The sequence below is a fragment of the Schistocerca cancellata genome, chromosome 2 (genome assembly GCF_023864275.1).
Source record: "Schistocerca cancellata isolate TAMUIC-IGC-003103 chromosome 2, iqSchCanc2.1, whole genome shotgun sequence".
NCBI classification, from domain to species: Eukaryota; Metazoa; Arthropoda; class Insecta; order Orthoptera; family Acrididae; genus Schistocerca; species Schistocerca cancellata.
Window position 1 is genome coordinate 921,597,126 of NC_064627.1, and position 15,585 is coordinate 921,612,710.

Genomic DNA, 15,585 nt, shown 5'->3' on the forward strand with positions numbered 1-15,585 from the left:
GCTCTTAGTTTGTTTATCAGGCGACAGGGCGGAACTGTATCGAACGCCTTCCGGAAGTCAACGAAAATGGCATCTACCTGGGAGCCTTTATCTAATATTTTCTGGGTCTCTTGAACAAATAAAGCGAGTTGGGTCTCTCACGATCGCTGTTTCCGGAATCCATGTTGATTCCTACAGAGTAGATTCTGGGTTTCCAGAAATGACATGATACGCGAGCAGAAACCATGTTCTAAAATTCTACAACAGATCGATGTCAGAGATATAGGCCTATAGTTTTGCGCATCTGCTCGACGACCCTTCTTGAAATCTGGGACTCCCTGTGCTCTTTTCCAATCATCTGGAACCTTCCGTTCGTCTAGAGACTTGCGGTACACGGCTGTTAGAAGGGGGGGCAAGTTCTTTCGCGTACTCTGTGCAGAATCGAATTGGTATCCCGTCAGGTCCAGTGGGCTTTCCTCTGTTGAGTGATTTCAGTTGCTTTTCTATTCCTTGGACACTTATTTCGATGTCAGCCATTTTTTCGTTCGTGCGAGGATTTTGAGAAGGAACTGCAGTGCGATCTTCCCCTGTGAAACAGCTTTGGAAAAAGGTGTTTAGTATTTCAGTTTTACTCGTGTCATCCTCTGTTTCAATGCCATCATCATCCCGGAGTGTCTGGATATGCTGTTTCGATCCACTTACTGATTTAACGTAAGACCAGAACTTCCTAGGATTTTCTGTCAAATCGGTACATAGAATTTTACTTGCGAATTCACTGAACGCTTCATGCATAGCCCTCCTTACGGTAACTTTGACATCGTTTAGCTTCTGTTTGAGAGGTTTTGGCTGCGTTTAAACTTGCAGTGAAGCTCTCTTTGCTTTCGCAGTAGTTTCCTAACCTTGTTTCTGAACCGTTTTCGATGTGAAAATTTAAGAACTAGTGAAAAACTAAGTGTCTGCGTAGGTAGCCGGACGTACAACGGAATCACATTGTCTCCCGCCTATGAACGTGATACGCTGGTGGCAAACGCCTCATCAGCACCCGCAAGTATACATTAAAAAGCCAGTGTCAAAGAAATATTAAGTCAGGACGCTATTAGCCATGTATGAGACGGCAGAAAAAGAGACAACAACATCTTAAAAAGGACGGAAAACAGGATTAATACACACCATAACAGGCCAGAACAAATGTCGAAAACGGAGTTATGTACAGGGCTATTAGAAATGATTGAAGCGATTTCATAAATTCACTGTAGCGCCATTCATTGACATATGGTCACGACACACTACAAATACGTAAAAAAACTCAAAAGTTTTGTTCGGCTGAAGCCGCACTTCAGGTTTCTTCCGCCAGAGCGCTCGAGAGCGAAGTGAGACAAAATGGCGACAGGAACCGAGAAAGCGTATGTCGTGCTTGAAATGCACTCACATCAGTCAGTCATAACAGTGCAACGACACTTCAGGACGAAGTTCAACAAAGATCCACCAACTGCTAACTCCATTCGGCGATGGTATGCGCAGTTTAAAGCTTCTGGATGCCTCTGTAAGGGGAAATCAACGGGTCGGCCTGCAATAAGCGAAGAAACGGTTGAACGCGTGCGGGCAAGTTTCACGCGTAGCCCGCGGAAGTCGACGAATAAAGCAAGCAGGGAGCTAAACGTACCACAGCCGACGGTTTGGAAAATCTTACGGGAAAGGCTAAAACAGAAGCCTTACCGTTTACAATTGCTACAAGCCCTGACACCCGATAACAAAGTCAAACGCTTTGAATTTTCGGCGTGGTTGCAACAGCTCATGGAAGAGGATGCGTTCAGTGCGAAACTTGTTTTCAGTGATGAAGCAACATTTTTTCTTAATGTAGAAGTGAACAGACAATGTGCGAATCTGGGCGGTAGAGAATCCTCACGCATTCGTGCAGCAAATTCGCAATTCACCAAAAGTTAACGTGTTTTGTGCAATCTCACGGTTTAAAGTTTACGGCCCCTTTTTCTTCTGCGAAAAAAACGTTACAGGACATGTGTATCTGGACATGCTGGAAAATTGGCTCATGCCACAACTGGAGACCGACAGCGCGAACTTCATCTTTCAACAGGATGGTGCTCCACCGCATTTCCATCATGATGTTCCGCATTTCTCAAACAGTAGATTGGAAAACCGATGGATCGGTCGTGGTGGAGATCATGATCATCAATTCATGTCATGGCCCCCACGCTCTCCCGACTTAACCCCATGCAATTTATTTCTGTGAGGTTATGTGAAAGATTCAGTGTTTAAACCTCCTCTACCAAGAAACGTGCCAGAACTGCGAGCTCGCATCAACGATGCTTTCGAACTCATTGATGGGGACATGCTGCGCCGAGTGTGGGAGGAACTTTATTATCGGCTTTTTGTCTGCCGAATCACTAAAGGGGCACCTATCGAACATTTATGAATGCCTAAAAAAACTGAGTTTTTGTATGTGTGTGCAAAGCATTGTGAAAATATCTCAAAGTTATTGTAGAGCTGTGAAATCGCTTCAATCATTTGTAATAACCCTGTACAGGTATGTTGGTGGATGTAGGAACGTTTTGCAGGCTCTCGCAAATGCTGGTTCTTTATTTTTTTTTCAGTTGAACTTCTCCGTAGGATGATTTCTTCTTTCCAGGGTTTCTCATTTGAGTTCACGGAGAATTTTCGACATATCTGTGAACTGACAGAACCAACCGGTAACAAATCTAGCATCAAGCTTCTGAATTCCTTGATTTCTTCCTTTAATTCGACCTGGTGGGTGTCCCAAACACTCTAGCACTACTCGAGACTGGGTCGCACTAGTGTCTTAAACGCGATCTCCTTTATAGATGAGCAATGTTTTTCCTAGAATTCTCCTAATAAACCGAAGTCGAATTTTCGACTTCCATACGACGCATACGTGTTCTTTCCACCTCTACAGGTATGCAACGTTACACCCAGGTATTTAATCGGCGTAACTGTGTTCAGCAGCACGCCAATAATACTGCATTCGAGCATTACGGGATTGTTTTCATACTCATCTCCATGAACTGTAATTTTTGTATATTTACAGCCAGATGCCATTCATCACACCAAGCAGAAATTCTGTGCAAGTCATTCTGCATCTTCCTATAGTCACTCAACGACGACATTTTCTCGTATACTACGACGTCATCAGCAAACAGTTGCCGAGTGCTGCTCATCCTATCAGTTACATCATTTATGTACATCGATAACAAGAGCGGTCCTATCACACTTCCAAGGGGCAGTGCTAACGATACCTTTGTCTCTGACGAACACTCGTCGTCCAGGACGACGGAAGAAGTATCTGGAAACATACTCCGTAATCTCTGACCTGCTTTAGCATTCCGCAGTGAGGCATTGTGTCCAAAGCTCTCCGAAAATCTAGAAATATGGAATCTGCCTGTTGCCCTCCACCCGTGGTTCGCAGGATGTCGCTTGAGCAAAGGGCAAATTTAGTCTCGCATGAGCGTTACTTTCTAAAACCGTGCTGATTCGTTCTTAGAGGTTTTTCAGTTCCAGGAAATCTATTATATTCGAAATCTGAGTAGGTTCAAAAGTTCTGCAGCATACTGATGTTAAGGACATTTGTGCAGGCGTACGTCTTCGCCGGCACACCGGTCGGCACTAGGAAACATTGCATAGCAGGCGCTGAACTATGTGCGCCTATGACAAGAGAAGACCAAGACTCGTCCCCAAGCCACGCGCCGAAAACGCCCCCTGGGCAGCGTGCATATAGGCAGCCGCCGCCGACCGAGCTGTCCCAACCGTTAGGTTTCTCAAGCTCAGTACCTCAGTACGTCGCATCGGGACTCAGTTCGCATTATAACTCCATACGTCACACTGTGTTCCTATCTCCCACAGTGATAGCCGCCGCCTCGCACCTTAGCTAACTGTGAGGGAACGTTAGTCATTGTATATAGTTGCGATATGGAAACGGACATCATTGAAGTTGAGTACCCAATTGGTTCCAGTAATAAGAGTGTATTTAACCATGTGTGCATTTTGTGTTGTAATGAGAGGAAACCGGCCACCCACCTATCACCCTCCCCTCATCCAGCCAGGAATCACAAAACATTACAGAAGCGCACAGCCACAATAATAATGACCTTTAATTTTTGCGTCTACTTTTTTACTTTTCGTACATACTGGTGTCCCATGCGCTCTTTTTTAGTCGCTTGGAACTTTAGGCTGGATGGAAGATTCGGTTGACAAGGAAACTATGCTTATTGCAGGTAATGATGCCGCCGGCTGATCAGTTACGACCAGATGACCGCCTAAAACTTCCATTAACGAACGTAAGGGTAACAGTTCAACCTTTAGAGTACTTATATGTTGAATTACAGCGAAGAAAGTACGTAGCTTTTAAGAAAGACAGTTGCGAATTTCCTTGATGTCGATTCTCCAAGACTCTTTAGTTTGGGATTTATCGAATATAAAAGGCAAATGTTGAACAGCTGAATGACATAGTACCGATAAGGTTCTGTGAATTTTATCTCACAAGATGTGATATCTCAGTCTAGAAATGATCAGGTAAAAAGTTAATTTTTTTAGTAATATGAAACTGGATATCGAAAGCCTTACATAATCATTTAATGGGATAAATCTGATCACAGAATAACCGGCAACGTAGGTCTACGCAGGTGTAGTTTCCTTCTAAACTTCCATTCGAAGATGTGCCGGGTATGACGCGCGGATGTTGCGCCGGATCCGGCGTTTGGTCTAAGTCCATGCACATGCACCATAGCTAAGCAGTGTGTTGCTTATAGGCGTGTAGTGAAAACGGCACCACATCAACGTCCTTTGATGATCGGCGGAAATGCGCTTGGATCATAGCATATCTGAGATTACACAAAAATGGGAGTTTCTGAGGTCAACATGAAAGGTGTGTGTAAATTTTCGTAGGAACTTTTCTTGTTTTGGACGTCTGAAATCGCACTCTTAAGGTTTTAAACGCTTAGACATGGGCGTGCAGGGAGTAGACGAGAAGACACAGACAGTTGAGCTTTGGTGATAGCAGTGAACAGTCGAATTTTGGTTTAGCAGCAGAAAGCAAAAAACAATAGATTTTTAGGTACTATACTATGGATTAATGGAAGATTTATTGTGGCGAGAAAAATAACTGATTTTTACATTCATAAGAGTACACTCTTTGTGAAGAATGGATTACAGCTAATGATTAAGTCTGTTTTATTTGCGGCAGCGGTTTCATAATGCAGCACTCTTGGTTCGTGAGACATCCACATCAGGAATCTTTTTGGTTTTCTTTGGAATTTTGTTTAAGGAAAGATTATATACATGCGCAGTTTAATTTTTTAATTATTTGATTATAGTTATCTGATTTCAGAGCAAGCTCGCCTCTTATTGAAGTTCCAGTAAATCAAATGATATGAAATTGCAATTTTTTTCATTTAACCAACAGTAATTGCCCACACCCCAAGAGCCGATTTCTATTTTATTTACAACCATTATCAAAAATTATGAACCAAGAATGACAGCAATGCCTTCAGAGAACGCATTGCATCTTTGTGTATCTCAGTAGTTAGATTTTGCAGCTCCTTGACCGAGACGCGCTGTAGCTACGACAGCAGTTTGCACGGCGTTATCCAGTGCGACATAGGGAAGCCAAATAGTGTAGGAAAGAGATTTTCTTTAATTAAATTTCACATGGACCAAGTGTAGTTTCGAAGTAATCAGTTTTTCGTCAAAATTCATAGTCAGATTGTGCGGTTATTCAAAAAGTCTCTCCGCAGTGCCGTATGATTGTCAGCCGCGCGTGCCGTATGATTGTTCGCCTGCCTGGGTTACTTCCCTTCAAGTGGACTCTCCCAACATTCCACTGTTCCGTTTATCTCAGCCAGCGTCAGTACTATCGTTGGTGTGTGTCGTTACGTGTTGACGTGAACGTTCAAGTTTATTTCCTTTGTTCGTTTGTTTCGTTTTCGTCACTGTTAAAATGCTAACCACTGAACGTGTGTTATTAGTCGAATAAGTGTTCAAAGCTGGCGGTAAATACACAGTTTCAGTTCGTCAAACATTTAATTCAGTTTTCCCGGAGACAACACTTCAACATCGCGATACTGTGCGAGATTTGACTAACAAATTTCGAAGTACGGTTTCAGTGACAGATGAACCGAGAATTGGTCGTCCTGGCGTTTTGTCTGAGGTTAAACTAGTCTATATTTCCGATAAAATGTCCAAGAGTCAGCACAAGTCAGTAAGAAAACTCTCCCAGGAAATCGATGTTAGTGTTGGAACGGCCCACAGCAGGAAGGAAAAAATTAGAACTTTCCCCATACAAGCTGACAGTCTTGCAAGAACTGAAAAATACTGATCATGCCAAGAGACTGCATTATTGTCAATGGTTCACAAATTTCGTTCAACAAAATGGAAGGGATAGTCTTAATGAAACTTTTTTCACTGATGAGGCGTGGTTTTATTTATCTGGGTACATGAACTTCCAAAATTCTCGTATGTGGAGTACTGCAAATCCATCGTGTATTCATGAGGAACCACTTCATTCTGTGGAAACAGAAGTTTGGATTACAATTTCTAGACGTCGGATTGTGGGTCCCAAATTTTTCAACGGAACAATAAACGCACAACGATACTGCAGTGATATTCTGCACCCATTCATAGGAGAACTTGTGTTAAGGGAAATACTGAAAGGTTATTTTCAACAAGATGGTGCAACCGCGCATACAGCTCGCGTTTCAATGTCACTGCTTGCTGATGTTTTTGGTGATCGCACAATTTCACAGGTACTTTGGCCTCCACGATCGCCTGACTTAACACCACTTGGCTTTTTCCTCTGGGGTACAGCGAAAGCAACTGTCTATAAAAACCGTACAAAATCCATCGATGAATTGAAAACTGCAATATCCACTTTCACTGCTTTTGTTACAGAAGAAACGTTACAGCTTGTGTTTGGAAACATGATTAGACGAATTGAACTGTGTATTCAGCAACAGGGGGGACACTTTCGACATTTAATGTGAAAATTTGTAAGTAAAAATGAATATTCAACTAATTAATAACTTTTATTTCACTGAGTTTCATTTCGGTATATTTACTGCGGCATACAGCACGCGAGGCTAACAATCATACGGCACGGCGGAGAGACTTTTACGGCACCCCGTATAACAACAGTAAGTTTCGGACAGGATATGATTTTCCTAGAATTCTCGCAGTGTTCGCAAGCTATTAGCTTTTTCTCTAAGAAATCTCGCAGTTGAATATTGTCTCCAACAGTTAACGTCAGCAAGAATAGCTCTGAGCACTATAGGACTTGACGTCTGAGATCATCAGTCCCCTATAACTTAGACTACTTAAACCTAACTAACCTAAGGACATCACACACATCCATGCCCGAGGTACGATTCGAACCTGCGAACGTAGCAGCAGCGCGGTTCCAGACTGAAGCGCCTAAAACCGCTCGGCCACATCGGCCAGCGGATCAACTTTGAAAAAAAAAAATAAAAAAAATAAAAAAATTAAACTGATAACTTTTTCGAACAGTGTTTAGGGTTTACTGGTTATTCAGTATCTCAGAGTCAACATAACCCCATCCGTAACCGTCACACAGGAGAGGCGGAAGTGTTTGAAGAACGGAAGGGACGACGTCTTCGCAGAGCCATAGAGCGCGATCGAATCACTGCCGATTTTAATACATGACGTGAGGAGCCCATTTCTGGGAGGGCAGTACGTAGTCAAAAGCACTGCGTGTACTTCAGCAACCAACGATCGAACAACCATCCGGTGCGTCCCAAAAGCGTTTGGCTAGTCGGCTTATATCTAAATAGGTAAAGCATCTGGCACTGACCTTCCTCGTAGATGGTGTTGGGCCGGTTGAAGCGACTGTACGGCTTGGTGGAGTCGTCCATGGTGCCGCCGCTGCGACGTATGGGCCCTGCAAGAGAAACACCAGCCTGCTCTTTATGTCGCTTCGCTGTGGAGTCAGAAGCCGCCAGCTGGTCGCGCGCGCGTCTTGCGAGGCACTGGTTGCGTTGCGGGCGCAGTCCGATCCAGCGCCGCTGGTACGTGGCCAGCGAACGGTCTCCCATTCCGCAACAGAGCACCGAGCAGCCAAACGTGCACCGGGTGTATCTCCTACGCGTCGTCAGGCGCATTTTCTCTGGCGTTTCGGCAAATATTGGCAATTTCGTTTTTGCAAGGTGTAGCTGTAGTCAGTTTAAACAATTCATGCTGATCAGTTATCACATACGATGCCCAGCGCCGGCAGAAAACGGCGGTTTATTTCCCATGACACACAAAATTATTTTTACATCTTAATTTTACGTCCCCATTCGACAGAGCCGTTCCAAATGAGACTAATGCCTTGGTCGTTTTGTCCTTATGTATTAACAGGAACAGTAAAACATGGAGAGTATTCAGTTCTCCAGCACTGACTGGGCAGCGTTTTTTGATGGCGGTAGCAGTCACCGCGGGCCTGTAGCTGCTGGAATGCTGTGTTCCGCTGCTCCTGTTAACACACACATCGATAAAACCAACACTGCACTATTCTAATTTGGGACTGCTCTGTCGAAAGGACGCATAAAATACCACTTTAAATATCATTTTGTTCGTAACGGGGAATAAACCGACGCTTTACATCGACGCTGGGCGTTGCATCAAAGAAGTGATTAGTATTTGTTAAGGCTAACTGGAGCTACACGTTGCAAAAACGAAACTGCAAATATCTGCCGAAACACCAGAGAAAATGGGCCTGACAACTCTTTGTGTGTGTGTGTGTGTGTGTGTGTGTGTGTGTGTGTGTGTGTGTGTGTATGAGCGAGAGAGAGAGAGAGAGAGAGAGAGAGAGAGAGCGCGAAGTAAATATTCCAGAATTCGAATCTAGAACAACTGCTAACATGAATAACGTAGAAGTAAATATCCTCGGAGTAGTGAAGCAACTTAAATCACTTAATAAAAGCAAGTCTTCTGGTCCAGACTGTGTACCAGTTAGGCTCTTTTCGGAGTATTCTGATGCATGACCTCCATACTTAATCATATACAACCGTTCGCTCGACGAAAGATCCGTACCCAAAGACTGGAAAGCTGCACAGATCACACCAATCTTCAAGAAAGGTAGTAGGAGTAATCCGATAAATCACAGGCCCATATCGTTAACGTCGATATACAGCAGGATTTTAGAACATATATTGTGTTCGAACATAATGAATTACCTCTAAGGAAACGGTCTATTGACACACAGGCAACATGGGTTTAGAAAACATCGTTCTTGTTAAACACAACTGGCTCATAATTCACATGAAGTGCTGAGTGGTATTGACAACGGATTTCAGATCGATTCCGTATTTCTGGATTTCCAGAAGGCTTTTGACACTGCCACACAAGCGGCTCGTAGTGAAATTGCGTGCTTATGGAATATCGTCTCAGTTATGTGACTGGACCTGTGATTTCCTGTCAGAGGGGTCACAGTTCGTTGTAATTGACGGAAAGTCATCGAGTAAAACAGAAGTGATTTTTGGCGTTCCAAAGGTAGTGTTATGGGCCCTTTGTTGTTCCTTATCTATATAAACGATTTGGGAGACAATCTGAGCAGCCGTCTTCGGTTGTTTGCAGATGACGCTGTCGTTTATCGACTAATGAAGTCATCAGAAGATCAAAACAAACTGCAAAACTATTTAGAAGAAATAATGGAATGGTGCGAAATGTGGCAGTTGACCTTAAATAACGAAAAGTGTGAGGTCATCCACATGAGTGCTAAAAGGAACGCGTCGAACTTCGGTTACACGATAAATCAGTCTAATCTAAAAGCCGTAAATTCAAAAAAATACCTAGGTATTACAATCACCAACAACCTAAATTGGAAAGAACACACACAAAAATGTTGTGGGGAAGGCTAACCAAAGACTGCGTTTGATTCACAGGACACTTAGAAAATGTAACAGACCTACTAAGGAGACTGCCTACACTACGTTTGTCCGTCCTCTTTTAGAATATTGTTGCGCGGTGTGGGATCCTTACCAGATAGGACTGTGAGTACATCGAAAAAATTCAAAGAAAGGCAGCACGTTTTGTATTAGCGCTAAATATGGTAGGAGTGTCACAGAAATGATACAGGATCTGGGCTGGAAATCATTAAAAGAAAGGCGTTTTTCGTTGCGACTGAATCTTCTCACGAAATTCCAATCACCAACTTTCTCCTCCGAATGCGAAAATATTTTGTTGACACCTACTTACATAGGGAGGAACGATCACCAAGATAAAATAAGGGAAATTAGAGCTCGTACGGAAAGACATAGGTGTTCATTCTTTCCGCGCGCTATACGAGATTGGGATAAAAGAGAACTGTAACGGTGGTTCGATGAACCCTCTGCCAGGCACTTAAATGTGATTTGCACAGTATCCATGTAGATGTATTTTCCTCTGCGTGTTAAGCTCTTATGCGGCTCCATTTACACCTAGCTCTTCCTTAATATGGTAATAAAATATAGGTCTGATTATCGCAGTCATGATTTACTATTGATAATTACCGATTCCGCCGTTGTGGAACTTCTTCAGATTTTCATAAATGAGAAATATACGGAAAGAGCATGGCCATCCCACTATATAATAACGAAGCCGTGCTGGAAAATAATGCCTCCAGATTTATGTGAAAAACTCAGATTTTTAAATACAATATGTTAATAACATTCTATATACTGGGTGATCAAAGTCAGTATGAATTTGAAAACTTAATAAACCACGGAATAATGTAGATAGAGGGGTAAAAATTGACACATGCTTCGAATTACATGGGGTTTTATTAGAACAAAAAAAAAATATTGCTAGACGCGTGAAAGATCTCTTGCGCGCGTCGTTTGGTGGTGATCGTGTGCTCAGCCGCCACTTTCGTCATGCTTGGCCTCCCAGGTCCCCAGACCTCAGTGCGTGCCATTATTGGCTTTGGGGTTACCTGAAGTCGTAAGTGTATTGTGATCGACCGACATCTCTAGGGATGCTGAAAGGCATCATCCGACGCCAATGCCTCACCATTAACTCCGGACATACTTTACAGTGCTGTTCACAACATTATTCCGCGACTACAGCTATTGTTGACGAATAATGGTGGACATATTGAGCATTTCCTGTAAGTAACATAATCTTTGCTTTGTTGGTGTAATTATTGCTATTCTGATCAGATGAAGCGCCATCAGTCGGACATTTTTTGAACTTTTGTATTTTTGGTTCTAATAAAACCCCATATCATTCCAAGCATTTGGGTCAATTTGTACCTCTCTATCTACGTTATTCCGTGGTTTATTCAGTTTTCACATTTATACTGACTTTTTGATCACCCGGTACTTATTCTTCAGGTCTACATAATTGTAGCCCTCTGCCTCTACAGGGCTCCGAATTGTAGCGTATAACAGGGGTGGGGGAGAACAAGTGACATAACTATGCCGGTGCGTGAGAAACAGCGTACTGTAATCGAATTTCGAATTCGTCGGCACATAGAGCACTCTCTCCTTTTATATGACAATGGCAGACCACATACGAGCGCTGCAACATCTGCAATAATCCGAAGCCTTCAGTTCACTGCGCCGATCATCCTTCATATAGTCCCGACTTGGTCCTATTCGATTTTCATCTGTTTCCGGAACTGAAAGAACACCTTCGAGGACTTGGCGTTGATAGTGATGAGACGGTGCAAGCAAAGGTGAGGTTGTGGCTCAGTCAACTAAGTCAAACATTCTACAGCGACGGTATCAATAAACTGGTCTCTCGTGGGGAGAAATGTGTGTGTCTCCAGGATGACTGTTGAGAAATTAATAAGTATACATATGGAATAAAGATGTAGAATGTGGGAAAGGTTTGCTTTGTATAGAAAGTTTTAAGAGTTTACAAAGTCTAGTTAAACAAAAATACGTGTTCCAAAATTGTGAGTCATAAAACAAATCGTATTTAAAAAAATTAGAAACGATTATAAAGTCAGCACCAAGAACACATGTTCAGAATCAAGTGAAATCTAATAAACTTTTAAAATTATTTTCTTAAATCTTTTGAAAATATTAAAATAGTCGCATAGTCTTATAGGAAAATACCTAGTTGATGATTAAAAACCACTGACATTAGCATAACATAAAGAATCTTGGGACATTAAATAATTCAAAGTAGGTTCAAATCGTTCAGATGGCTCTGAGCACTATGGGACTTAACATCTGAGGTCATCAGTCCCCTAGAACTTAAAACTACTTAAACCTAACTAACCTAAGGACATCACACACATCCATGCCCGAGGCAGGATTCGAACCTGCGACCGTAGAAGTCGCGCGGTTCCGGACTGAAGCGCCTAGAACCGCTCGCCCACCGCGGCCGGCTTTAAAGTAGGTTTCATAGCATTTTTCAAGTCACAAAGAAATTTTTGTGTGCGGTTTATAGGCAGTTGCATCGCTGCTGAAGTGTTTCAGCAGCTTTCTTGAGTTGTCATGCAGCCAATGGGGTATGGAGATCATGTCTACCCTTTAAAAACAGTATCCTCCCAGAGTGCTAATAATTAGATTATTGTTCTGTTTTAAAGTCTACAGCTACAAATAAAGCGAACTCTATATTTTTAACTGTCCACAAATATGTTCCTCTTTGGTACAGGCAAAAAAGTTGCATAGGCCTAGTTGCTTTTTTTAATTTGTATTGGGTATACACCTTGAGAATCATTAAGTACTTTCCATCTGGTGTTTCTCTACGTATTTTCTACGTCGCTTTATGACGTGTAGATGGCGTCAGCTCGGTGTTTCATGCGACATTTGTTATCAGAAAGTTGTTTTGTGATCCTTATTTCAAAAAAAGTTATTTAAATAGTATTTTGTACACTCATCCATCAACTGCTGTTTACAATAAGGGTTATCAATACTAACGCTAGTTGAACAACCTTCCGAAGAAGAACTTCTCTGGCATTTTTATGTGGCTGTGCAAACGTTCTGTGCACTGTGTGTGTGTGTGTGTGTGTGTGTGTGTGTCATACTAGACGTCGAATGTTCAATAGAAACCAAAGTAACATCGGGTGTTCCCTAAGAAAGCGCATAGGACCCCCAATGTTCTCTCCACGTACATAAAAGAGTTACCAAATATGGAAGTGGCAGTCTCCGATCGTTCGACGACGCTGTGACCTACAGTGAAGTGCCATCGCTGAATGATGTTAAGCAAGTGCAGACGACCGACACAGTATTTATGCTGGTAGCACTCAACGGCAGCTCTCTTTAAACGTGTAAAGTAACACCCACAGCAAATAGAGAGAACATCATGGTACCCGATTAAAGGACCAACAGGTTACTTTCGAAGTCAGCCTAATAGTCTAATTATCCAGTAGTGGGCGGTGAATGGAACACTTAGATTTGGTGGAATTAATCATTCATTGGTTTGTGGTGATATACAAGTATACGTGTCAAGAGAAGTATAAGATGCGGAGAGTTCTGGGAAAATGCGATGCATATGTAAAGGAAAACGTAAAGAAGGCGTAAGTGCGACCCTTTCTGAAGTACTGCTTTGGTGTTTGTGGTAATTAGCAAGTAGACACGACAGCCGATACCGGTCGAATTCAGAGACGTCCTGTTGGGGTCTTAAAAGGCATCAAATGAACCAAATGCATTGAAATAAAATTAATGGATCAATGGGTCCGAAATCAATGAAAATAAGAGTACAATGACAGAAACTGATACCAATGCTAACTTCTCAGACACGCTGAATCTTAATTGCACTAATGAAAGTGTGTGCCAGATCGAGACTGGAAACAGGGCTGGTGTAAGATTTCATTCATCACTATTGATTTACATACACTGAAGAGCCAAAGAAACTGGTACACCAGCCTATACCAGTTTCTTTGGCACTTCAGTGTATAAAGGCTTTACAAACATGGTTAGGGAACCTATGGAAGAGAAGCGACTTGGTTCCCAAAAAATCCTGCTGAGTAAATTTAAATGATAGGTATTCGCAAAAGAACTGGGCTAAATCAGAGACTTTGATACTATATGTCGGTTTTGACCAATGACGTCACTGCAGACTCAATAATGCAACACAAACGTTTTCAAGTGGCGACCAATAATATTAGCTCTCCCGTTACAACGGCTAGGAAATACAAACGTCAAATACATGATCGCACTAATTCTTGATAATAAGTATTGATAATAACGAGACAATTGTGGTAAAATTCGCCTTTTTGGCTGAGAAACTGAAAGCTAAAATAAACTCAAGATAACGGTAACACTGAAACATATAAAACTAAACATGATATCCTACACTGGTTGGTTTCAAATGTGGTAAAAAAGTAAATAAATATAGTGCGAACTGTAATTGGTATCTGAAACATAATTTGACTTACGTAGCCCAAAACGCCGATAACAGAGAAAGTCAAAATTCGCGAGAACCAATTACAACTGGTATCGATAACATCGCCTGACATCCGTTTCTCAATTTAAGACGACGATGCCTGTATAATTACTAAAACGAATAGCAGAACGAAAACCCAGTAAGCTATATCAATACAGATAGTTAAAAATCGCGAGAACTGACAACGCTGTAGCGAAGTAAAACAAAGGATTAATGTGTTCACATCAGTGACGCACAAACTAAGCCCCCCATTTCTGAATGCATTAGACAATTTTTTTTATTTGAAAGGAAAATGTATTTACAATTAACTTCAACTTCATGTAACTTGATATGAGAATTTTCGCCCCTTACTAGGACAACCAAAGATAATGTAAAATGTTAGAGTGATTGGGAAACGTAGTAGGTGAATATGGATTGGGGCTAAGAAATGAAAGAGGAAGCCGCCTGGTAGAATTTTGCACAGAGCACAACTTGATCATAGTTAACACTTGGTTCAAAAATCATAAAAGAAGGTTGAATACATGGAAGAAGCCTGGAGATACTAAAAGGTTTCAGATAGATGTATAATGGTAAGACAGAGATTTAGGAACCAGGTTTTAAACAGTAAGACATTTCCCGGGGCAGATGTGGATTCTGACCACAATGTGTTGGTTATGAACTGTAGATTAAAACTGAAGAAATTGCAAAAAGGTGGGAATTTAAGGAGATGGGACCTGGATAAACTGAAAGAACCAGAGGTTGTACAGAGTTTCAGGAAGAGCATAAGGGAACATTTGACAGGAATGGGGGAAAGAAATACAGTAGAAGAAGAATGGGTAGCTTTGAGAGATGAAGTAGTGAAGGCAGCAGAGGATCAAATAGGTAAAAAGACGAGGGCTGGTAGAAATCCTTGGGTAACAGAAGAAATACTGAATTTAATTGATGAAAGGAGAAAATATAAAAATGCAGTTAATGAGGCAGTCAAAAAGGAATACAAACGTCTCAAAAATGAGATCGACAGCAAGTGCAAAATGGCTAAGCAGGGATGGCTAGAGGACAAATGTAAGGATGTAGAGACTTATCTCACTAGGGGTAAGATAGATACTGCCTACAGGAAAATTAAAGGGACCTTTGGAGAGAAAGAGAACCATTTGTATGAATATCAAGAACTCGGATAAAAACCCAGTACTAAGCAAAGAAGGGAAAGCAGAAAGGTGGAAGGAGTATATGGAGGGTCTATACAAGGGCAATGTACTTGAGGACAATATTATGGAAATGGAAGAGGATGTA

The 15,585-nt window shown here is 41.9% G+C and overlaps 1 protein-coding gene across 1 annotated transcript in view; it reads right to left on the reverse strand.

Moving 5' to 3' along the window:
• The window catches only part of LOC126162863 (anoctamin-10), a 338,775-nt gene that overhangs the window by 246,925 nt on the left and 76,265 nt on the right, over window positions 1-15,585 (reverse strand). The window contains exon 3 of the mRNA XM_049919640.1: window positions 7,811-7,897. Within this exon, the coding sequence (XP_049775597.1) occupies window positions 7,811-7,871 (61 nt within the window). The 5' untranslated portion in view covers window positions 7,872-7,897. The remainder of the gene's footprint in view (window positions 1-7,810; window positions 7,898-15,585) is intronic.